This window comes from Caretta caretta, chromosome 26 (assembly GCF_965140235.1).
Source record: "Caretta caretta isolate rCarCar2 chromosome 26, rCarCar1.hap1, whole genome shotgun sequence".
NCBI lineage: Eukaryota > Metazoa > Chordata > Testudines > Cheloniidae > Caretta > Caretta caretta.
Window position 1 is genome coordinate 13,375,080 of NC_134231.1, and position 26,097 is coordinate 13,401,176.

Here is a 26,097-nt window from a genome sequence, read left to right on the forward strand (position 1 = left end):
TTTATATTTCTGTAGCACCTTTTATTCTGAAGGATCCTAAAGTGGTTTAGATCTACAGCTACACAACCATTGAAATGCAATCAACGCTCGGGAGGAGGTGGTAGCTGGTGCACACAGCATGCAGTACAAATGTTGGGGGTAGGACATGTGTTAGTGACAGGGCAATACCTAACTCGTATGAAAAGTGTAATGGGCTCTGTCAGAGCAGAACCCCAGTTTTCAAAGGTTTCCTTTAAACACAGCAAGTTGCACAGATCTCAGTTTATCTTCCTCGGAAAGGTTGAGTTGATTCTGTTTAGATTCCGACCTGCAGTTCCAGGGAGTGAGTATCTGATAGCTGTAATGTCCCCTGACAGAGTGATCACCAGAATTAGCCTGATCAGTACCACAGAGGGTGCAGTAAGTTAGATATAAATACCAAGCAGTCTGTTCACAAAATGGTTAGAGGATGGAGTCAGGATTCCTAGATTCCTATATGCCACTCTGCCACTGACTTGCTGGGGTACCTTCAGCTAGTCATTTCACCTCCCCATGCCTCAGTTTCCTCATCTGTAATACACGGATGATGATGATGATGATGATACCAACTCACAATTGTAGACCACTTTGAGATCCAGGGTTGAAGAGTGCTATGAAAATGCTAAGTATGATAAGAAAGGTTGCTTTCAGGGATTAAGAAATACAGCAAAATGTATGCCCATCTATCCCTAGGAAAGTGCATTTAATCATATTCTATAGAAAGAAGATGACTATGTAACTAGGGAAGAGAAGCAAATCTGTTAGAACAAAAGAACTATTTTGTGTTGAAATTACAAAATGCAAACCTATGTTCTGCTTTCTGATAATAGAAGCGGCACAGCTGAGATCTAAAACCACATGGGAGACGAAAGACAGCTTTCTTGGCAGGTGATTTTTGATCCAGAATTGCTATTACTAAGTAACTGATTAAGAATACACATTAGGGGTAATACTCAGCTATGGTTATTTAAAAGCAAGTCTTGAAAATTGCCCACCCTGGGAACACTGGCTTCTTTGTTTCCCTATATGCTGCGACCTCCCCATGCATAAAAAAAAACCTTATTTGTTTTACAGCCCTTGCAACTACCTCTGTGCATCCACGCTTTTTATTATTCCTAGCAAATAACCCATTTAGAGCATTTTAAAATAAATCAATCGAATCAGGAGCTTGGAGGTCAGGCGCCATCTAGTGTCCCACTTGAGACTATAACGGGCACTGATGGCCTGATGAGAAGCCAACTGGGAGTCGCAGAGGCCAGCGCTCACTACAGAGGCAAAGGGAAAGAAGATGGATGACTTGTTTAATGAGCTGAGCACCCAGTGTGCTGGGCCCTTCTGAATATCTAACTCTAAGTGACTGGAGCAAAAATAAATAAATAAAATAAATAAATAAATAAATAATTTTAAAAAAAAATAATCACACACGTGGCACAGCCAGGAATTGAACCCAGGTCTCCCAGTCTACTTCTTTAGCCACAAGATGATCCTGCCAACAGTCACTAGTCATCCCCAACACCGATTTGCATGACTGATGCAATTCACCACCACACAGCTCCTTTCACTGGAGGACAGCCAAAACATGGACAAGACAGCTGAAAAGTGATATATTTTTAATTTAACACAAGCTAAAAAAATACACAGAATTGTCCTTCAGAATTTAACCTGTCCACCAAATTTACATTATGAAGTGGTTGTTCCTCACCCTGCAGACATCTATAGATATGCATTTATGTTCCCCTTGGAGCACAAAGTGATATCTGGAAAAGTTTGTACAGTTTACTATTTACCTTTAGACTAAACAGGTCTAAAACTAAACTACGTATACAGATTTGCTCGATTTTAGTCCTCCTTAGTCATAGGTTACATTGCAACACTCAGCAGTTCCTAACAGTAACATGTAGGTCTAGAACGTAAAAGTGACCAGACAATCATTTCACAAAATTCCCTCTGATTCACCAATAGGTAAACTCCTGATCCTACCAAAGTCAGCAGAAGTTTTAACACTGACTTCAGCTGGGCCAGGATTTCATGCAATACACAATGGCCCCACAAGAGCTGGATTACAAAGGGCATCTCAGCACACACACAGTTGGAAAGGTCTTTGCTACTGTCTTAACAGTGCCATATTTCTCTCTGATATTTCTAAACGGCCTGTCTTAAAACCATTCCTGCTTCTCCTTTGTCTCTTCATGTTTATTGAAGACTTATTGGTCTTATGAGGCTTTATGGTCTTAGAGGGACATGCTGCACCTTCTAACAAATCCATTCAGGTATGTTTCAGCAATGAAAGGTTCTGCTCAGAGGAAAGTGGGAGCTAGATGGACAAAGCCAAATTTGTAAATTGCTGAACTCGTTGCATTTCAGATCAGATTTTCAAAAGGAACTTAAGGGAGGCAGGCAGCCAACTTCCACTGAAATTCATTTTTTTCTTCTCCCCTTCTTAGCTTCTGCAATGTCCAGATAACATCCCAGGGTGGACTGCACTAGTGTCGGCCCATCCAAGGTGCCAGGTTGAGAGGTAAGGTAAGAGCAGTTTGTCAATCAACTATCATTTTGCAAGGTATTTTAAAAACAGGATCGGTTTTGCATATTATATGTATAAATGCCTTTCAGCTGAGGATTTCATAAATGTTGAAGAGGCTAAATGACTTGCATGAAGTAACAGAGCAGGTCAGTGGTATGAGTGGTAACAGAACCCAAGTGGTCCTGACTTCCAGTCCCCTATTCTAAATCATTAGACTTACTTTAAAATGTAAAATATTAAAAACTTTTCAGACAATATATGGTACGCCATTTCTCTTTTCCTTCCGCCAGGGCTCCAGCAGCTATCTGGCTGATGAGATGATACTAGGGTAATTCATCATCATTAGGCCCAAGATGTGGAAAATACACCAAGTAAGTTGCAAACTTAATAAGAAAAACTGGCTTAATATTAAATAAGACTTTGCCTTCTACTGCAATGAGCTGATTAGAAGTGCCAAAAATGGCTAGGTTGGGTCTTATTCTCCACTGACTTGAACATACCTCTTGCACTTGTGCTAAATGAATGTGAAATGCTGACACTGATTTGGCAGCATATTACATTCACTTTGCACACGTGCAGAGCAGTGGTGAATCAGGGCGATTGGTTCCTATAATTCCTTACAACACCCTCATTGTGTGTATTCAGCATGTAATGGAATAGAAGGTTTCTGCAGATCACCTTCATCAATGAAAGGAAAGCAAGTTTGAAATACTTAAGCTGTTGCATAAGTAGAAGGGATTCTTCATAACGTCTAAAATCACTTCTTTCCCCCACTGATCATAACACCCTTTGGAATATCAGAAACTTAATTTTCTGAGGTTCTTAATCTTCTTCTTTCCATTGGACCCACATGGGTTTGTTACTATAGGGTTGCTCATGGGTGACTGTACAACTTTTCTCCCTCCCTGGAAAAGTAACATTTGGTTTGGAAGAAAAACACAGAATTCAAGTGTAATTCACTAAAATACCTCAGTTACATTTTTGGCCTTCCAGGTTTGACACACAGGTTTGCCGATTGTTTTGTTTGTTCTTTTAATGGCAAGCAGCATAATCAGGCCCAAGCTGGTCGCAAATAAATAAGAAATCCTGGATTGGTAGTGGAGGGAGATGGCAAAGCTTCAGATCACAGAGTCTTTATAAAAGCCTTTACCTGTGCAGGAAAGAGAGCACCTTTTATAAAAGTGAAATTTATCAGACTCCACAAAAAGCATGCAACAAAAACCTAAGTAGTTCTACATTTCATTCAAAACAATCTATTTGCTAAGGAGTTATCACAAGGACTTCAAAGTTAGACTATTTTCTTAGGAATACTGATAGAGCAAAAAGCTTTAGCAGGTCTTAAAATTTATGACCTGGAGGGAGTCAATGAAGAAGATATCACTATTTTCATTGCAGTACTGCTCAAAGTTCACAATCAAGCTCAAGGCCCCCCATTGTGGCAGGCGCTGTACAAACACACATGAAGATTACAAACAAGCATACAATTTTTCATATACATTTTAGAGGACAGGCAGTAACATTGCAGTGTACTCATATTTAATATGTCTGTGAAATGTAACTCGTTTAATAGACTCATACCTACATGAATGCGTTACACACAAAATATTGGTACAATACAATCCCACCAATGTATTCCCTGGGAAAATACCAGTATTTCCCCTCTAGCAAGCCAGCCACCACATCAATACAACCCTATAAAAGGAAGAATAATACTATCTTCTGTGTTTGCACAGTGCCTCGTGCAATGGATTCCTGGTCCATGACTGTGGCTCCTAGGTACCTATCACAATACAAGTAGTAATAATAAAAATTGACAAACATTATCCTACTCTTAAACAAACAAGCCTCCACTATGGACTTCCTGGCAGAATTCACCGTGTATTTTCACTGATCAGAGAAGTAATATTGTCATCTTCTATTTATTCAGGCTTCTCAAAGATGAGAGGAGCTATAGTTTCAAAATCTATTCAGTGGGATCATTTTTCTCCAGTACTGAAATGCAGTGCCTCTGGGGTGAAACCCGTCAGCTGTTTAACAGCTTACAAAAATGCTATGGTTTAGGGTAGGAAATTGGAAAATCATATCCAATAGCAACTTCAGTGGGGATTTCCATAGATAGCATGTTATTACCTGATACGGCACGTAGCCAAGAGGTGAGAACTATGCCTTTCACGAAGTGTGACATTGAAGATCTCACAGCAATCAGGCCTTTCGTTTTATGTCTTATCTAGAAGTCATCACCTCTAGCAGCACAGCATCTCTTAATACCAAGCCTGGATGCTGGAGACAGCAGCTAACATACACATACAGCACCTGCAGATCTCTTGCCCAATTGCTGACCCCGCCTGATCGATTAGCTTGTGGGATGAAATGGGATCAGAGTATAAGGTGATATTGCGGCAGGGACAGTCCCAGCTGATAGGACAGTACGTAACAGATGGCTATTAGAAGGAGAAAGACTTGCAAAGGAAAAAGAAAATATTCCTCATTCTCACACAACACATCTAATTCTGCATTTTACATGAATAGCAAAAATGAGCTGGTGTCATCTCTGCTTACTTTCCTCATGAGCTCCTCTTGTTCAGCTGGGTCATCCTCAAAATCATTATTGACATCAAGCACAAGGACTGGAGCATTCCTTAGGTTTTCAAAGTGAACCCTGAAGACAACAACAAGAACTGAACAAAAGGCTTATCAGTGTACCTCTGGGGATAGGTAAGAGACAATATGCCCAGACACAGGACAGATGTGTCACACCACTGCTTCAGCGTAAGTTTATTTTATCATAAGAAGGATGCCTGCTGCATATAGACTTTCACCATCATTAAAAGAAAAACAAAGAAACAAAAACACAAGACTCCTCCAGCTGCAGAGAACAAGTCCCTTCCCCCTTGCCGCATCAAAAGAGATGATTTCCAAGCAAAGGGCTTGATGCTGAGAGATACCTGGAAGCTTCCACTTCCATTGGCATCAGCACCTAAGACGGTAGAGTCCTCTCCTTGCTTCCAAGCAAGATTCCTACACCCTGTTTGGACTCCAAGATTCAATAAATTACCAGCACATTATACAAGCAATACCTAGGGTACGAGTATGGAAAGGAAGGGGTCACCTTAGATTTTCATGAGGTAGATGAGCTTCCTCCCTCTTCTGAGGCCCATCGTGAATTTTGTTATACCCTATTGGTATCTGGGAAGGGAACATGCCTAATAAAGCAGAGGACTGGAAACCCAAACCCTTGGGTTCTATCACTGTTTGGTTGTGATACCTTGGGCAAGTCGCTTCATTTCTGTGAGCTGGATCTTGCTGTGTGGTAGGAAATGTGATGAAATGAGTAGTCAGTAGAGAAGCCCCAGAGGCAGCAGCCCCTCGGCTATCTGACTGTAGTTGAGTTAGAGTGGTCTCTGGAAGGAACTACAGGATTTGGTGTGACGGAGAGAAGCACAAGTAACAAAGAGGAGCCTACTGCTGAAAGAGACAAGCCTGCTGAAATGTCCTTAGAAGATTGTGTTTGGTGTCATTAAGATTGATGGCAGAAAGCTGGCTGGGTAACCTAGGGAGGGTTACCCATAACAGAGGGAACTGACTAAGCAAGGAATGAAGAAGGGTGGTGGACAGCTGGAGGCATCAGGGAGAGGATCTCTAGGGTTGGGAATGGGTACCAGATTATACAGGCAGGAGGGTGGTAGGGAGCTAGGCCGCAAATTAAAACAGGCACCTCTGCACAGCAGAAGATATATTATTCACCCATTTAAAGAGCCAGGCTTGCATGGCCGAGACTCTGTAAGCCATTGCTATTGTCACTTACTCGGTGGTTTTCTTTACTAGCCAGTTTTCATGCTGAGTGTGAAGCTGCTCCAGATACTTCAGCTGGATCGCCTTCTCCTCAGGCCTCCCCCTTTGGTGCAATCGCTCCAGACATTTCTGAAGGGAGGAAATGACAGCTCCTCCATTAGCGTGACCCACTCGTTTACTCCACAAGACTCAATGAGGTCTGCTTTGCAAACTCAACCACATTTGGATGGGGCCAATGGGTATGGGGCACTTCAGATAACAGCAGCAGTTCAAATTCAGCATTAGGCAGCTGAAAAGAGAGATGCAGCCACACAAAGTAGGGATGGCTTCACATGACAGACTAGTTAGAAGTCACAATAACTGTCTAGGGCCAGATGTTTAGTGGGCATGTAAGGACTTGACCTTTCATCCACTGGAGTCAGGGGCAAAATTCCATTAACATCATTACGAGCACAACTGGGCCCCATACTTGGAACGTTAACACACACACACACACACACACACACACACACACAGAGCTAGAAGGGTAGCAACTTGTGTCAGTGTTGACAGATACAGCTCTGGAAGAAGCTGAATCCAGCCATCCTCAGCTAGAGAAAGAGCCAACACAATGCACCAGGAGGAAGCCCTGAGAGAAGCCATCCATCCATAAAAACAGTCTATATTCCCCCAATCCTCAAAGTACTTTCCCATATACTGAGGCTAAGCCTTTAAAAAACAAGTGCAAGGAATAGCTGTTTGGAACTAAGGCTGCATAGTCAGCACTACATAACAGAAGGAATGGATTTTCCCTCTGGGTTACAGAATAAGTTCTTAGAAGAAAATGACCCTCGCTGGAGAGGCAATGTGATCATAGAATCACAGAAGATTAGGGTTGGAAGAGACCTCAGGAGGTCATCTAGTCCAACCCCCTGCTCAAAGCAGGACCAACACCCACTAAATCATCCCAGCCAAAGCTCTGTCAAGATGGGCCTTAAAAACCTCTAAGGATGGAGATTCCACCACCTCCCTAGGGAACCTATTCCAGTGCTTCACCACCCTCCTAGTGAAATAGTGTTTCCTAATTTCCAACCTAGACCTCCCCCACTGCAACTTGAGAACATTGCTTCTTGTTCTGTCGTCTGCCACCACTGAGAACAGCCGAGCTCCATCCTTCTCTGGAACCCCCCTTCAGGTAGTTGAAGGCTGCTATCAAATCCTCCCTCACTCTTTTCTTCTGCAGACTAAATAACCCCAGGTCCCTCAGCCTCTCCTCGTAAGTCATGTGCCCCGGCCCCCTAATAATTTTCGTTGTCCAACGCTGGACTTTCTCCAATTTGTCCACATCCCTTCTGTAGTGGGGGGACCAAAACTGGACGCAATACTCCAGGTGTGGCCTCACCAGTGCCAAATAGAGGGGAATAATCACTTCCCTCAATCTGCTGACAATGCTCCTACTAATACAGCCCAATATGCCATTGGCCTTCTTGGCAACAAGGGCACACCGCTGACTCATATCCAGCTTCTCATCCACTGTAATCCCCAGCTCCTTTTCTGAAGAACTATTGTTTAGCCAGTCGGTCCCCAGCCTGTAACGGTGCATGGGATTCTTCCTTCCTAAGTGCAGAACTCTGCTCTTGTCCTTGTTGAATCTCAGATTTCTTTTGGCCTAATCCTCCAATTTGTCTAGGTCACTCTGGACCCTATCCCTACCTTCCAGCGTATCTACCTCTCCCCCCAGCTTAGTGTCATCTGCGAATTTGCTGAGAGTGCAATTAATCCCATCATTCAGATTACTAATAAAGATGTTGAACAAAACTGGCCCCAGGACCGACCCCTGGGGCACTCCTCTTGATACCGGCTGCCAACTAGACATCGAGCAGTTGATCATTACCCATCGAGTCTGACAATCAAGCCAGCTTTCTATCCACTTTATAGTCCATTCATCCAATCCATACTTTTTAAACTTGCTGGCAAGAATACTGTGGGAGACCATACCAAAAGCTTTGCTAAAGTCAAGATATATCACGTCCACCACTTTCCCCATATCCATGCAGCCAGCTATCTCATCATAGAAGGCAATCAGGTTGGTCAGGCATGACTTGCCCTTGGTGAATCCATGTTGACTGTTCCTGATCACCTTCCTCTCCTCCAAGTGCTTCAAAATGGATTCCTTGAGGACCTGCTCCGTGATCATGCCTGCTCCATGATTTTGTGAATCCAGTTCACAGACCCCTAGATTAGCACTTAAGAGATTTGGGTTCTATTCCTGATTCTGCTACTGATCTGCTGTGTAAACTCAGCCAAGTAACTGGACTCTTTGTGCCTCAGTTTCCCCTCCCACCCTTTGTCTTGTCTGCTTAGTGCAAGTTCTTCAGAAAAGGTACTGTCTCTCACTATGTATACATATAGTGCCTTGCACACTGGGGCCTCAATCTTGGTCTTCCAGGAGCTACCATAATACAACTAGTGACTGACCTCAACTACTCACTGCTTTCCTGCCTTGAGCAGTTGCAAACTGTGTCAAGAACCCTACAGTGAGAGCTCAGAGCAGTTAAGGAGGTTCTTTACAGAAGGATGTGCCAAAATTATACTAGGACAGGTAAATAAGTTGGCAATCACAGGAATCCCTAGTGCAGACAAGTCCTTACGTGTATTGATTTTTACCCTCTTACATTTCTGGAGCCTTTCAGAGACACCCTCCCCCCATTAATTGGTGGGCTATTATCACCATTTTATACATTGGGAACTGAGGCACAGGGATTAATTGATTTGACCCAAATTACACAGTAAGGCTGGGAGTTGAATCCAGACTTCTTGACTCCCAGTCTGAAAGCAAGGCCAGCCTTCAATGCAGCCACTAGAGATGATTTTAGTTAGTTCCCAGTCATGCTCTCAGTTACCTTTGGAGTTGCCTGGAGATACAGAAAGCCATGCAGAGCAATTCGATCCCCGAACTCTTGTAGGAGGAAGGTGTGCAAGTCCCGGTAAATGGTCCATTCGATCTCAGCGAGGTGGCCAAGCTCAAAGAGATTTTTAGCAAAGATGTACCTAGGGAAAGAAGGACAAAAGAGAACAGCAAGTAAATTAAACCTGCCTAAACAAACTCCCTGCAGTTCTAGAATGACAACGTGCACTTTAAGTGAGGTAGGATCCATAATGCACCAGGCGCTGCACTGACATGTAGGACGACATGGCCCCTGCTCCAAGAGGTCGTCTCGACAGCATAGATTTAACACAGACATTTCAGTACCCAGAGAAGAGAGCTGAGCTGGGCTTTTTCAGACAGTGTCACACTAGATAGCAAAACAGTTACTCGAGGGTTTTTCTATTGTTCATTATCTTAGTTCTGGACTAGGTAGTGCAGTTGTAGCTGTGTTGATCCCAGGATATTGGGCTGTCAGACCCTGGAGGATGAAGGCATGTTTATCTACAGAACAGGGATGGAGTGGACAGTGGCAGGGGGAGCTTCCCCCTTACTCCACCCTGCCAATGCACCTCAAACTTGACTTGTAGGGACCCATTGTGATAATAGGGCCTATAAATATACCCCTAGTCCTGAGTTTAATTGTAAGAAGAGAGTGAAAGTTCATGTGATGTCCCAATAACCTATAATAACAAATATTGATGGGAAAAGGCACAAAAAGGAGACAGAAAAACTGACACAGTCTAAACAAAAATGGCCTACTGATACAGTTCTCAAGGATTGTTGAAATCATGCTTGTGGGGGAAAAAAATGGATGAAGAGTATGTGGAGCTGGACTTGAGTGAACCAAAATTGGTGTGTCAGCTATTTGGCCTAATTGGTGGAGAAAATAACGAGGAAATGGGCTATTCCACACATTACTCCCTTGTTGGGTCCTTACAAATAGAGAATTTTGAGGGTGGGGTGGGGACACTCAAAGAGCCAATGGAGGCTACTGAAGCAAGACTCGCCGTCAGGACTGCCACCACTACCACTTCCTGCGACCTTGGGCCTTTGTGTTTCGAATTCAGCTGGAGCTGACAGAAGTGGTGATGTCATTTGGGTTCCTCCCTCTGGCCTGGTTTGGTCAGAACATCTCTCACCATCACAATCTGGGATGAGTTATTACCACCTAAGAGCCTGTAAAGCAAGATTGCTTTTTCTTCTCAACTGATTGCAACAAAGAGCAGCTTTGGCCTATATCAACCAGCTTTTCTTTCCTCCCAAAAAGAAGAGTTATTGCCGTTTTGGATACCATCTAAGGCTTTGTCTACACTAGCACTTTTGTCAGCAAAACTTTTGTCGGTCTGGAGTGTGTGTGTAACATAAGTTACACGACAAAAGTGCCGGCGTGGACAGCGCTATATGACAGAGAGATGCTCTCCTGCCAACATAGCTACTGCCGCTCATTCAGAGTGGTTTAATTATGCCGGCAGGAGAGCTCTCTCCTCCCGGCACAGAGCAGTTACATGGAAGACCTTAGAGTGGCGCAGCTGGAGCGATACAGCTGTGCCACTGTAAGGTCTGCAGTGTAGACACAGCCTAAGAGGCTATCAAACAAAGGGCTTTTCCTTTTACACCTCTCTCTAGCAAAGGGAAAGGGAACGAGAAATGTTGTTAAATTAAAGCCTTATTTAATACTTTACATTTCAAATACTTTAACTGTTTTTCCTTCTTTTCTGGATTTTTAATGGTGTTTGCGCCATGGTGCTAAGCAGGCTGAGGTCTCTGTATACCAAACCCCGAACCTTGTTTAAGACTGTTTAGTGTTGGATGGTGACTGGGTTATGTTAATACCTTTGGCCCATATGTTCTCCACTTAAATTAATAGAACAGGCCTTCTCTAGGGTTGGGAAGGGAGTTGTCTCTCGTTGGACCATTCAGTCTTTTTACCTGTCTGCTGAGACTGCCAGCGATGAGTTCAGATAGTACCAACCCTGTTGGCTGTGTGGTGTGATGTAAAGCCCTCCGTCCCCACCCCAGCTGCGGCAACTCGTTTCACACAGACCACCAACTGGCATGACATAAGATAGTAACAATTTTTGGTCACTAGTGACCTAAGCGTGATTTGAAACAGTGCCCTAAAGTTGTAAGGCTCAATTAACTCATTACCAATCGCCTCAGACATTTAATTCCAACACATTTAAGTGAAAATAGGTTTCCCAGACTGCAATACGTGATTGGTATCATACATTAACTTTCCCCTTCTAGAAGAGCTTAATCCCCAGAACTGAAAAGGTGTTAACCCCCTCCCTCACTGTCTGCAGGCAAAAGCTGTGGAAATGGGTCTTGGAGCATGGCCTCAAGATTAACAAATTTTGGTTAAAAGAATGAGGAGTTTTGGTTGAGTCTTTGGAGTGGTCCCACTTTAAACTCTCTACTGCAGGACCCTTCGCTGCAATGCTGGCCTCGAATTACAGAGATGCTACTAAAACAGCCAGCTACTTTTTTTTTTTTTTTTTTTTAAATAGTGAATTATAATTAGGGGTTATATTTTTCCACACACCATGAATTCCTTCCCTATTTCACAAGTCTCAGCCCAAAGCGTTTGCTTCAAACACAGTTTGTGCTTCTCTTATGTAATGTTCACACTTCCCTCACTTTCAGCACATGCATAAACATAGTTTATCATCTCACCTCCAATCCACTTCATCAAGGCATCTGGAATAAGTGACCCTTTAGCCAGATTTATTGCCAACATATTCCGAATAGCCTAGAAGGCATTACATCATAGGAGACACCTCTTTGGAAAACAAACACTTCTAGTATACCTCATGCTCCACTTCATACAACTGGGCAGACAGAAAATCTTGTAATTCCCATTTTTCAAGTTAGCATCTGTTTAAACACTGCAAGTCCCATTATCTGACAGGAGCTACAAAAATATATCATCAAGCTCCTTCCAAGTACACACATGAAACTTTAATTAAATGAGTGAGGATGGTTCTTTTTGGTCTGCAACATGAATGGCAATTAGCAACTCAAAATACATGTTCAACTAGGTTCTAAAGATTGTTTCTTTGAAATCATATGAATGGAAACATTTAAATGAATTTTATATAAAACCTTTAAATTAACCACTTTAATTAACATTCTTCTGCTGTGCTGGAAAACCAATCACAACAGCATCAAGTTAATGCAAGAGAATCAGGAAATGAAACTGACTACAGCACATCAAACACCACAGATCGGCTTTAACTAGTCCTTGGAACTCAAGAATATTTAGTTTACTGGCCAAGCTTTTCGTTTATCCTTTAGAAATGAACTGCTGAGAATGGTGGCAGTCAGTGTGCTTGCTTCATGTGAAACAAAGTCTGCTTAGCCCTGGTCTACACTAGGAGTTGAGGTCGAATTTAGCAGCATTAAATCGATTTAACCATGCACCCGTCCACACGACGAAGCCCTTTTTTTCGACTTAAAGGGCTCTTAAAATCGATTTCCTTACTCCACCCCCAAAAAGGGGATTAGCACTGAAATTGGCCTTGCTGGGTTGAATTTGAGGTACTGTGGACGCAATTAGACGGTATTGGCCTCCGGGAGCTACCCCAGAGTGCTCTATTGTGACCACTCTGGACAGGACCACTCAGATGCACTGGCCAGGTAGACAGGAAAAGGCCGCAAACTTTTGAATTTCAATTTCCTGTTTGGCCAGCGTGGCAAGCTGCAGGTGACCATGCAGAGCTCATCAGCAGAGCTGACCATGATGGAGTCCCAGAATCGCAAAAGAGCTCCAGCATGGACCGAACGGGAGGTACGGGATCTGATCGCTGTATGGGGAGAGGAATCCGTGCTATCAGAACTACGTTCCAGTTTTCGAAATGCCAAAGCATTTGTCAAAACCTCCCAGGGCATGAAGGACAGAGGCCATAACAGGGACCCAAAGCAGTGCCACGTGAAACTTAAGGAGCTGAGGCAAGCCTACCAGAAAACCAGAGAAGCAAACGACCACTTCGGGTCAGAGCCCAAAACATGCCGCTTCTATGATGAGCTGAATGCCATTTTAGGGGGTTCAGCCACCACTACCCCAGCCGTGTTGTTTGACTCCTTCAATGGAGATGGAGGCAACAAGGAAGCAGGTTTTGGGGATGAGGAAGATGATGATGAGGTTGTAGATAGCTCACAGCAAGCAAGCAGAGAAACCGGTTTTCCCGACAGCCAGGAACTGTTTCTCACCCTGGACCTGGACCCAGTACCCCCCGAACCCACCCAAGGCTGCCTCCCGGACCCACCAGGCGGAGAAGGGACCTCTGGTGAGTGTAGCTTTTAAAATACTATACATGGTTTAAAAGCAAGCATGTTTAATGATTAATTTGCCCTGGCATTCGTGGCTCTCTTGGATATACTCCCAAAGCCTTTGAAAAAGGTTTCTGGGGTGGGCAGCCTTATTCCATCCACCATGGTAGGACACTTTACCACTCCAGGCCAGTAGCACGTACTCGGGAATCATTGTAGAACAAAGCATTGCAGTGTATGTTTGCTGGCGTTCAAACAACATCCGTCCTTTATCTCTCTGTGTTATCCTCAGGAGAGTGATATCATTCATGGGCACCTGGTTGACATAGGGTGCTTTTCTTAAGGGGACATTCAGAGGTGCCCATTCCTGCTGGGCTGTTTGCCTGTGGCTGAACAGAAACGTTCCCTGCTGTTAGCCACAGGGAGGGGGAGGCAAAATGTGACCTTGGAGCGAAAGCACATGTGCTATGTATGTAATGTTAACAGCAAGGTTTACTGTGAAAGAGCGTACGCATTGTTCTATAAAATTTGTCTTTTTAAATACCACTGTCCCTTTTTTTTCCCTCCACCAGCTGCATGTGTTTCAAGGATCACAGGATCTTTTCCTTCCCAGAGGCTAGCGAAGATTAGAAGGCCAAAAAAACGCACTCGCGATTAAATGTTCTCTGAGCTCATGCTGTCCTCCCACACTGACAGAGCACAGACGAATGCATGGAGGTAGACAATGTCAGAGTGCAGGAAAGCACAAAATGACCAGGTGGAGAAGTGGCGGGCTGAAGAGAGTAAGTGGCGGGCTGAAGCTGAAAGGTGATGGCAGCGTGATGAGAGGAGGCAGGATTCAATGCTGAGGCTGCTGGAGGATCAAACTAATATGCTCCAGCGTATGGTTGAGCTGCAGGAAAGGCAACAGGAGCACAGACTGCTGCTACAGCCCCTGTGTAACCAACCGCCCTCCTCCCCAAGTTCCATAGCCTCCTCACCCAGATGCCCAAGAACGCGGTGGGGGGGCCTCCAGCCACTCCACCCCAGAGGATTGCCCAAGCAACAGAAAGCTAGCATTCAATAAGTTTTAAACTTTTAAAGTGCTGTGTGGCCTTGTCCTTCCCTCCTCCACCACCTCTCCTGGTGCTTCTCTCCTCCACCACCCCTCCTGGGCTACCTTGGTAGTTATCCCCCTATTTGTGTGATGTATGAATAAAGAATGCATGAATGTGAAGCAACAATGACTTTATTGCCTCTGCAAGTGGTGATCAAAGGGAGGAGTGGTTAGCTTACAGGGAAGTAGAGTGAACCAAGGGGCGGAGGGTTTCATCAAGGAGAAACAAACAGAACTTTCACACCATAGCCTGGCCAGTCATGAAACTGGTTTTCAAAGCTTCTCTGATGTGCACCGTGCCCTCCTGTGCTCTTCTAACCACGCTGGTGTCTGGCTGTGCATAACCAGCAGCCAGGCGATTTGCCTCAACCTCCCACCTCACCATAAACGTCTCCCCCTTACTCTCACAGATATTGTGGAGCTCACAGCAAGCAGTAATAACAGTGGGTATTGGTTTCGCTGAGGTCTAACCGAGTCAGTAAACTGCGCCAGCGTGCTTTTAAACGTCCAAATGCACATTCTACCACCATTCTGCACTTGCTCAGCCTGTAGTTGAACAGCTCCTGACTACTGTCCAGGCTGCCTGTGTATGGCTTCATGAGCCATGGCATTAAGGGGTAGGCTGGGTCCCCAAGGATAACTATAGGCATTTCAACATCCCCAACGGTTATTTTCTGGTCTGGGAAGAAAGTCCCTTCCTGCAGCTTTTGAAACAGACCAGAGTTCCTGAAGATGCGAGTGTCATGTACCCTTCCCGGCCATCCCACGTTGATGTTGGTGAAACGGCCCTTGTGATCCACCAATGCTTGCAGCACTATTGAAAAGTACCTCTTGCAGTTTACGTACTCGCCGGCTTGGTGCTCCGGTGCCAAGATAGGGATATGGGTTCCGTCTATCGCCCCACCACAGTTAGGAAATCCCATTACAGCAAAGCCATCCACTACGACCTGCACATTTCTCAGGGTCACTACCCTTGATATCAGCAGATCTTTGACTGTGTTGGCTACTTGCATCACAGCAGTCCCCACAGTAGATTTGCCCACTCCAAATTGATTCCCAACTGACCAGTAGCTGTCTGGCGTTGCAAGCTTCCACAGGGCTATCGCCACTCCCTTCTCAACTGTGAGGGCTGCTCTCATCTTGGTATTCTTGTGCCTCAGGCAGGGGAAAGCAAGTCACAACGTTCCATGAAAGTGCCCTTACGCATGTGAAAGTTTCGCAGCCACTGGGAATTGTCCCAGACCTGCAACACTATGTGGTCCCACCAGTCTGTGCTTGTTTCCCGGGCCCAGAATCGGCGTTCCACCGCACGACTTGCCCCATTAGCACCATGATGCCCACACTGCAAGGGCCCGTGGTTTGAGAGAAGTCTGTGTCCATGTCCTCATCACTCCCGTCACCGCGCTGATGTCGCCTACTCGCCTGGTTTCGCTTTGCCAGGTTCTGGTGCTGCATATACTGCTGGATAATGCGTGTGGTGTTTAATGTGCTCCTAATTGCCAAAGTGATCTGAGCGGGCTCCATGCTTGCCGTGGTATGGCATCTACACAGAAAAAAGGCGTGGAATGATTGTAGGCCGTTGCCCTGAGGGAGGGAGGGGCGACTGACACCATGGCTTACAGCGTAGGCTTACAGGGAATTAAAATCAACAAAGGGGGTGGCTTTGCAAGAAACTGAATGGCCCCCTCAAGGATAGAACTCAAAACTGGGTTTAGCAGGCCATTGATTTCACAGAGGGAGGGAGGAGAAAATGAATACAAAACAAATCTGGTCTATTTCTTGTTTTGAGCCACTTCATCTATCTTTATACATCTTGCTGGCACCAGACTTTGCAGTACGACCGCTAGCCATCGTCATCTCCTGGGTGCTCGGCAGAAGACAGTGCAGTATGACTACTGGCTATCGTCTTCTGCTAGCTGCAGATTAAAAGACAGCGCACTGCCAGTGGGACTCAAATCGCCATGAGACGAAACAAGGGAAATGACCTGGCTGAGTCACTCCCATGTTTGCCCAGGTGCCCAGTTAAAAGAGCACCCAGGACTACGTCGACGACGGCTACCACTCATACTGCACTGTCTGCTGCCAAAAGGCAATAAACTGCTGCTGTGTAGCAATGCAGTACCACGTCGGCCAGCACCCAGGAGACATACGGTGACGGTGAGCTGAGCGGGCTCCATGCTTGCTGTGGTATGGCGTCTGCACAGGTAACTCAAGAAAAAAGGCGCAAAACGATTGTCTGCCCTTGCTTTCATGGAGGGAGGCAGGGAACGGGGGCCTGACGATACATACCCAGAACCACCCGCAACAATGTTTTAGCCCCATCAGGCACTGGGATTTCTACCCAGAATTCAAATGGGCGGTAGAGACTGCGGGAACTGTGGGATAGCTACCCACAGTGCAATGCTCCAGAAGTCGACAGATGCCTCGGTACTGTGGACACACTCTGCTGACTACATGCACTTAGAGCATTTGTGTGGGGACACACACTACGAGCGTATAAAAACGCTTTCTACAAAACCGACTTCTATAAATTCGACCTAATTTCGTAGTGTAGACATACCCATAGTCCCACTGGTAACTACAATGGAGTTACTTCCAATTTACACCAGAGTAAATGAAAGCAGTGTGAACACGTATGAACTGCTCCAATGAAAATCATTGGAAACATTCATAAATATCATGTGCATATTACATAAACCCATGACGTTTGAGGCATCAGCAAGATAATTTCGTTTGACCTTTTTAACTTAAATGAATCAGGCCACCATTTTATTGCTCACCTGAATGATCCTTTAAGGCAGAGTTCCATGTACACCTAAGAGTGAAACTGACCAGGCTACTTTCATTCCCTGAGCTGAGGGAGTTGTAAATTGGAAGCAAGAAAAATAATGAAAAACAAATTTGAATCTGAAAATCCAACCACCTCTTGCGTTCCCTCTCTTAGGTATTTATAGGACACCAATTACCACTGAATCGGTTATTAATAACATATGTGATTTTCTTTTTTAAATATCAGTTTCAAGTTTATGTTGACAGTAGGACTTTAGCCCATTCAAGTGCCAGATGGACTGCGTTATCATCTCATCACTAGTCCAGAATACACCCTGAATGTGTGTTTGATTTCTGAGAGCCTTGAACACATGCAGATTTGTGCATCAGAGATCTAGAATTCAATCATTAATCCAACGTTTTCTGCTGCTCCAGTAGGTGCCAAGACACATAATCTGTGGCAGTTTATGGAAGGATGATCTTGTTAAGGCACTTGACTAGGACTCAGGAGACCTGAATTCAAGTCCCACCTCTACTGCAATCTTGGGTTCAGTAAAACCGTGGGTTCAGTTCACCAATACCCTGCACTTTGTGCAGTCATTTACACTAGGGCATGGCCAGCATGAAATTCTACGCCTCTGTTCTGATGGCATTTTACATTTATTTTATATTGGTGTAAGTGACAACACAAGGTGCAGAAGAGCAATGAATCTGGCTCGTAGGCTCTGTGCCTCAGTTTCCCCATATGTAAAACAGAGGTAGAATCATAGAATAGAATCATAGAATATCAGGGTTGGAAGGGACCCCAGAAGGTCATCTAGTCCAACCCCCTGCTCAAAAGCAGGACCCATACCCAATTAAATCATCCCAGCCAGGCCTTTGTCAAGCCTGACCTTAAAAACTTCTAAGGAAGGAGATTCCACCACCTCCCTAGGCAACGCATTCCAGTGTTTCACCACCCTCCTAGTGAAAAAGTTTTTCCTAATATCCAACCTGAACCTCCCCCACTGCAACTTGAGACCATTGCTCCTTGTCCTGTCCTCTTCCACCACTGAGGATAGTCTAGAACCATCCTCTCTGGAACTACCTCTCAGGTAGTTGAAAGCAGCTATCAAATCCCCCCTCATTCTTCTCTTCTGCAGACTAAACAATCCCAGTTCCCTCAGCCTCTCCTCATAACTCATGTGTTCCAGACCCCTAATCATTTTTGTTGCCCTTCGCTGGACTCTCTCCAATTTATCCACATCCTTCTTGTAGTGTGGGGCCCAAAACTGGACACAGTACTCCAGATGAGGCCTCACCAATGTCGAATAGAGGGGGACGATCACATCCCTCGATCTGCTCGCTATGCCCCTACTTATACATCCCAAAATGCCACTGGCCTTCTTGGCAACAAGGGCACACTGCTGGCTCATATCCAGCTTCTCGTCCACTGTCACCCCTAGGTCCTTTTCTGCAGAACTGCTGCCTAGCCATTCGGTCCCTAGTCTGTAGCTGTGCATTGGATTCTTCTGTCCTAAGTGCAGGACCCTGCACTTGTCCTTATTGAACCTCATCAGATTTCTTTTGGCCCAATCCTCCAATTTGCCTAGGTCCCTCTGTATCCTATCCCTGCCCTCCAGCGTATCTACCACTCCTCCCAGTTTAGTATCATCTGCAAATTTGCTGAGAGTGCAATCCACACCATCCTCCAGATCATTTATGAAGATACTGAACAAAACCGGCCCCAGGACCGACCCCTGGGGCACTCCACTTGACACCGGCTGCCAACTGGACATGGAGCCATTGATCACTACCCGTTGAGCCCGACAATCTAGCCAACTTTCTACCCACCTTATGGTGCATTCATCCAGCCCATACTTCCTTAACTTGCTGACAAGAATACTGTGGAGACCGTGTCAAAAGCTTTGCTAAAGTCAAGATACAATACATCCACTGCTTTCCCTTCATCCACAGAACCAGTAATCTCATCACCAGGTAATACTCTCTACATCGCAGAGGTACAGTAACAATAAGAAATGTCTGTGATATGCTCCAATACTATAGTGAAAGGGGTCAGAAAAGTGCCTATTTACATAGTTGTAAGATTTCCTGATCAGTTTGTTGATGTTAAATGGGTGTGTGTCAGAAACCCACCTCTACAAAACAAACAGTTTTTATTGAGTAGGCACCAAATATGGACTATTTTTTATTGAAGAGGCATGATATCTTAAATGGCATTGCCATGTTTCTCTGCACACACTGACTAACAGAAAGCACTGTAGTTTAGCTGGAGCAGTCAGGGGTTTGGAGATTTTTAGCACTGTACCTATCACTGTATACAGATCTCTCAAAAATCTGCACTGGCTCCTGGGTCTTCAACAGCTTCTCTGAAAGGGGCTCCAGCTGGGCCTTAAGTCGACTCATGAAGGAGTATATCTGGAACGTATAGGACCACCGAGAAGGCTCCTGATAGACCATTTGAAGCAGGTTACCAAAGTTCTGAGAAGACGAGGCCTGCCAGGGAATGGCAAAAAGGCACATTTAAGAAGAAAGTCTCACTGAAAGAGGTTCTCAGGGTCCCTATGACTAGAGACAGGGTATTCTCAGCATAGAGCTGGTGCAAGACTCAGATCTGAACATCAGAAGGGAGAACTATGATCATCTAGTCTGATTTCCTGCATTACATAGGCCAGGGATTCCTGCAGCGGAGAGGATTATTCTTGGCTAGGTATGTGACCGCTATTTGAGCCCAATAACTTGCAGTTGAACTCGAACAATGGTTCTCAACCAGGAGTACACGTACCCCTGGGGGTATGCAGAGGTCTTTCAGGAGGTACATCAACACAGCCTAGTTTTATAACAGGCTACATAGCAAAGACAGTACAAGCTAAAATTTCATACAATGCTTGTTTATACTGCTCTATATGCTATACACTGGAATGTAATACAATAGTTATACTCCAATTGATTCATTTATAACTATATGGTAAAAATGAGAAGGTAAGCAATTTTTCAGTAATAGTGTGCTGTGACACTTTTGTATTTTTAGGTCTGATTTCGTAAGCAAGTAGTTTTTAAGTGTGGTAAAACTTGGGGATACACAAGACAAATCAGACTCCTGCCAGGGATACAGTAGTTTGGAAAAGTTGAGAGCCACTGAACTAGAGCATTTTAGAGATATCCAACCTCAATTTAAAGATGCCAAGTTATGAGGAATTTACCTTGTTAAGCTGTTCCAATGGTTAGCTACCCTCACTGTTAAGGTACAACTTTTTATTTCCAGTTCTAAGTTTTCTACCTTCAACTACAAGCCACTGGATTTTATTCTGCCTTTGACAGCTATACTCACTGAAAAGGGATTTCTAGACCATGATCAAGTCACCTCTTAACCTCTTCCTTGATGAGCTAAATAGATTAAGCTCCTTAAGTCTCTTACTGCATGTTTTCCAGACCTCAGATTATTCCTGTAGCTCTTCTCTGAATCCTCTCGTTTTTCCAATATCCTTTTAAAAGTGTTGACACTAGAACTGGACACAGTAGTATAGCAGAGAACTCAGCAATAATCTTTTTTCTCTAACGCACATAGAATCATAGAAGATTAGGGTTGGAAGAGACCTCAGGAGGTCATCTAGTCCAACCCCCTGCTCAAAGTAGGACCAACCCCAGCCAGGGCTTTGTCAAGCCAGGCTTTAAAAACCTCTAAGGATGGAGATTCTACCACCTCCCTAGGGAACCCATTCCAGTGCTTCACCACCCTCCTAGTGAAATAGTGTTTCCTAATATCTCTCCCACAGCAACTTAAGACCATTGCTTCTTGTTCTGTCATCTGCCACCACTTTGAACAGTCGAGCTCCATCCTCTTTGGAACCTCGCTTCAGGTAGTTGAAGGCTGCTATCAATCCCCCCTCACTCTTCTCTTCTGCAGACTAAATAGGTCCAGTTCCCTCAGCCTCTCCTCATAAGTCATGGGCCCCAGCCCCCTAATAATTTTCGTTGCCCTCCGCTGGACTCTCTCCAATTTGTCCACATCCTTCCTGTAGTGAGGGGCCCAAAACTGGACACAATACTCCAGATATGGCATCACCAGTGTTGAATAGAGGGGAATAATCACTTCCCTCGATCTGCTGGCAATGCTCCTACTAACGTAGCCCAATATGCCGTTAGCCTGCTTGGCAACAAGGGCACATGCTTGACCTTGATCCCAGACAGCTGCTTGTCAACCATTTGGGGACAAAAATTATGCTTGCCTTACCCGCCTACCCCAGGGAGTTTATCATTACTCCATGGAGTTTATCATGAAGGAGGAGAGCGGGTCTTGTCCCCTGCTGGGTTGTGGTACTTCATAGAAAATTGCTACTATAGGTTGATTAGACCTATAATGCACATCATAAAAAAAAAAAAAAACCCATGACAATGAGCTCATGATAAATTAAAGATGTAAGTCCTGTACAAGAAAGCTGATCCAGTCGTAGTCTAGATCATAGGAGTTGGCGTGTTAAACATTTATCTCCCCTTTAAAAACATGTATCTATTCAAGTATCAAATCATGGAAGAGATTTATGGATGAGGAAAACTATCTTGAATAGAGACCAGTTAAACCTGATGATGTCACTGAACTCCCTTCTTAACCTTGTCTTACAGGGAAGGGTTGAGGCACAATAGTAGAACAATGAGCGAAGCCTGTCCTGATGCTGCTTGTGATGTACCTACACTGTGGATAAAGAGAGAATTTAGGTCCCCAGGGTTCATAGGCACCACTAAAATCACACAACAAATTCTGAAAAGCCTAAAGCCAGGTGATGGAAACTCTTGTTACAGCGCCCCCAAACCCCCATTCTGTTTATTCACTTTCACACTTACCTCTCTGCTACTGGAAGCTTGAACCTTTCGCCATTTTGCCACAGGTTCTGTAACCATTTGCCATTCTGGAAAGGTTTTTCCTAGCAGCCTTACTAAAGTAGACTTGCCCACAGCTGCAAATTAAAATACAAGAGCAGTTGTCAAAATCTGGTTAGGAAACCATTATCAGATCCTGCAGGTAAGCTCAATTTAAAAAAAAAAAAAGTTGACTTTCCTAAGCAAAAATAGAGGCAATGATACATGCAGCATTTGCCATGCCTGACCAGACCTTTAGTCATCTAGCTCAGTATCCTGCCTCCAATAGTAGCTAAGTTGCCATTGTTTTGACATTTATGAAGTACATATTTTGTTTTAAAAAATACATTAAAAATACCATTTGGTAATCCCCCTCTCCATACCGAAGAAAATCTCTCAAATCAGCACAAAATTAACAGCTTCTCCCACTTCTCCAAGACTGGAGACTCAGTACGAGACCCTATCTTTTTTTTTTTTTTTTAAACCAAATATATAACAATACATTTACTAGACAAAGATAACATATAAAAGGCACCTAAAGCTTACTAGGACTTTATGAAGTACTAATACTAACAAAAATACACTGGTGGTCTATTCCTATTTGTCTGCCTTAACTTTTAAGGCCTAAAAACACTCATCTCTATGCGTAATGAATATTTGAAGATTGGGGCCTTAGATCATAAACTCCGAGTCAGGGACTATATTGTATTCTATGTTTGTACAGTGTCTAGCCCAGTATATCCCTGATCTCAGCTGGGGCATCAGGGTATTACCACGATAGAAATTTTAATACACTCTACTGTATGCACTAAAATGTATTACCCTTGCTTTTTAGTGGTTCCACACTAGTTTCCAAAGTTTGGTCACTTGCAATGAATCTTCCATCCAGCAGTGTGAATTGGCAAAGTGCTAGAGTGTTAAATTTAACACTATGAAGCAAAATCATAATCTCATTATTTAAGGAGAGCACCATTAGATTCTGAAAAAAAAGATCACAACTATGGGCTCTTGCTTTCTGTTCTGTACAGTACTGAGCATGCTGTCCAAGCTTCCAAGATAATATTTTGGATCCCAATCCTGCAAACCCCTTCTACAGATACTAAACTTTAAATCCCACTGAAGTCAACGTGACTACTTACGTGTTTAAAAGTTTGCAATATAAGGGGCATAGAGGGATCTTATGTTACTAACAAGATAGATCCAACACAGAGCTTTAAAGCAAATCTTTTTAGATTTCTAATCTGTTTGCACTCCTCACCGACACCACCATAGCCAGGGACGCAGGCCTAGGGCACTGTCACTGCCCGTTCGCCTTTCTCTCTCTCACACTCCAGCTCAAAGCTCTGATGTTCCTTCAGCTTGTCCTCTCCTCACAGCCCCCCACAGCTCCTCCCTCTCCTCACAGGCCCCCCATCCAGCCCCCCCTCTCCTCACCACACCTGCCAGCCCCATGCCCCTCTCTCCTCACAGCCCCCCCAGCTCCTCCCTCTCCCTCACAGCCCCCCCCCCCAACTCCTCCCTCTCCTCACACCCACCCCCCTCTCCTCACAGGCCCCCCATCCAGCCCCCCCTCCTCACCACACCTGCCAGCCCCATGCCCCCCTCTCCTCACAGCCCCCCCCAGCTCCTCCCTCTCCTCACCACACCCCTCAGCCCCCCACCCCTTCTCCTCACCGGCCCCCCACCCAGCTCCCCCCTCTCCTCACCACACCTACCAGCCCCATGCCCCTCTCTCCTCACAGGTCCCCCCCCCCCCCCCAACTCCTCCCTCTCCTCACAGCCACCCCCCTCTCCTCACCAGCCCCCTCTCCTCACCACACCCCCCAGCCCCACCCCCCTCCTCCTCACAGCCCCTGCCTCAGCTCCCCTCTCCTCACACCCCCCACAGCCCCACGCCCCAGCTCCCCCCTCTCCTCATGCCCCCCACAGCCCCACACCCCCCTCTCCTCACACCCCAGCTCCTCCTCACGCCCCCCCAGTCCCACAACCCCTCCCCAGCTCCCCCCCTGGCCTCACAGCCCCCCACTCCTCAGGCCCCCCCACCCAGCTCCTCCCTCTCCTCACCACACCCCTCAGCCCCCCACCCCTTCTCCTCACCAGCCCCCCACCCAGCTCCCCCCTCTCCTCACCACAATCCCCAGCCCCACACCCCCCTCTCACAGCCCCCCCAGCAACCCCCTCCTCACAGCCCCTGCCTCAGCTCCCCCTCTCCTCACGCCCCCCCAGCCCCACACCCCCCACTCCTCACAGCCCCCCACCCAGCTCCCCCCTCTCTTCACCACACCCCTCAGCCCCCCACCCCTTCTCCTCACAGGCCCCCCCACCCAGCTCCCCCCTCTCCTCACCACACCCCTCAGCCCCCCACCCCTTCTCCTGACTGGCCCCCCACCCAGCTCCCCCCTCTGCTCACCACACCCCTCAGCCCCCCACCCCTTCTCCTCACAGGCCCCCCCACCCAGCTCCCCCCTCTCCTCACCACACCCCTCAGCCCCCCACCCCTTCTCCTCACAGGCCCCCCCTCTTTTCACCACACCCCTCAGCCCCCCACCCCTTCTCCTCACAGGCCCCCCCTCTCTTCACCACACCCCTCAGCCCCCCACCCCTTCTCCTGACTGGCCCCCCACCCAGCTCCCCCCTCTGCTCACCACACCCCTCAGCCCCCCACCCCTTCTCCTCACAGGCCCCCCCACCCAGCTCCCCCCTCTCCTCACCACACCCCTCAGCCCCCCACCCCTTCTCCTCACAGGCCCCCCCTCTTTTCACCACACCCCTCAGCCCCCCACCCCTTCTCCTCACAGGCCCCCCCTCTCTTCACCACACCCCTCAGCCCCCCACCCCTTCTCCTCACAGGCCCCCCCACCCAGCTCCCCCCTCTCCTCACCACACCCCTCAGCCCCACGCCCCCCTCTCCTCACCGGCCCCCCCACCCAGCCCCACGCCCCCCTCTCCTCACCACACCCCTCAGCCCCCCACCCCTTCTCCTCACCGGCCCCCCACCCAGCTCCCCCTTCTCCTCACCACACCCCTCAGCCCCCCACCCCTTCTCCTCACCGGCCCCCCCACCCAGCCCCACGCCCCCCTCTCCTCACCACACCCCTCAGCCCCCCACCCCTTATCCTCACAGGCCCCCCCTCTCTTCACCACACCCCTCAGCCCCCCACCCCTTCTCCTCACAGGCCCCCCCTCTTTTCACCACACCCCTCAGCCCCCCACCCCTTCTCCTCACAGGCCCCCCCACCCAGCTCCCCCCTCTCCTCACCACACCCCTCAGCCCCCCACCCCTTCTCCTCACAGGCCCCCCCTCTTTTCACCACACCCCTCAGCCCCCCACCCCTTCTCCTCACCGGCCCCCCCTCTCTTCACCACACCCCTCAGCCCCCCACCCCTTCTCCTCACAGGCCCCCCCTCTTTTCACCACACCCCTCAGCCCCCCACCCCTTCTCCTCACAGGCCCCCCCTCTTTTCACCACACCCCTCAGCCCCCCACCCCTTCTCCTCACAGGCCCCCCCTCTCTTCACCACACCCCTCAGCCCCCCACCCCTTCTCCTCACCGGCCCCCCACCCAGCTCCCCCCTCTGCTCACCACACCCCTCAGCCCCCCACCCCTTCTCCTCACCGGCCCCCCCACCCAGCCCCACGCCCCCCTCTCCTCACAGCCCCCCAGTCTCGCGCCCCCTCCCGTACCGATGTTGCCCTCGATGGAGAGCCGCCAGGCGGGCCCCCCGCGCCGGGCCATGCCGAAGCAGCGCGGGAGCCCCGCGGCCGCCACGCGCCGGAGCCGCAGGGGCAACAGCGGCCGCATCGCGCGCGCACGCCCGGCCCAGGCCCGCAACGAGATGCAAATGAGATGCTAATTTATGCGC

General features: G+C 46.9%; 2 protein-coding genes across 8 annotated transcripts in view; both read right to left on the reverse strand.

Annotated features, from left to right (window-relative positions):
- Positions 1-3,599, reverse strand: part of TET3 (tet methylcytosine dioxygenase 3) — a 176,208-nt gene extending 172,609 nt beyond the window's left edge. The window contains exon 1 of the mRNA XM_048829214.2: positions 3,511-3,599. The gene's annotated coding sequence lies outside the window, so the exon portion shown is untranslated. The remainder of the gene's footprint in view (positions 1-3,510) is intronic.
- On the reverse strand, positions 1-26,097 carry DGUOK (deoxyguanosine kinase). 7 transcript variants are annotated; one of them, XR_007353748.2, is made up of 9 exons: positions 25,919-26,064; positions 23,056-23,142; positions 22,219-22,331; positions 19,685-19,872; positions 9,217-9,364; positions 6,348-6,463; positions 5,102-5,201; positions 3,511-3,692; positions 1-349 (listed from the first exon to the last, which is right to left on the reverse strand). XR_007353748.2 is itself a non-coding variant. In XM_048829236.2 (8 exons), the coding sequence occupies exons 1-8, from the start codon at positions 26,034-26,036 to the stop codon at positions 3,666-3,668; spliced, it is 897 nt and encodes a 298-aa protein (XP_048685193.1). In that variant the 5' UTR covers positions 26,037-26,064; the 3' UTR covers positions 1,612-3,665. The 7 variants fall into 7 exon arrangements, 6 of the variants coding, with proteins under 6 accessions (XP_048685193.1, XP_048685197.1, XP_048685194.1 ...); XM_048829236.2 differs by lacking the exon at positions 1-349 and having other exon boundaries at positions 1,612-3,692; XM_048829240.2 differs by lacking the exon at positions 1-349 and having other exon boundaries at positions 1,612-3,692; positions 23,056-23,162; positions 25,919-25,994.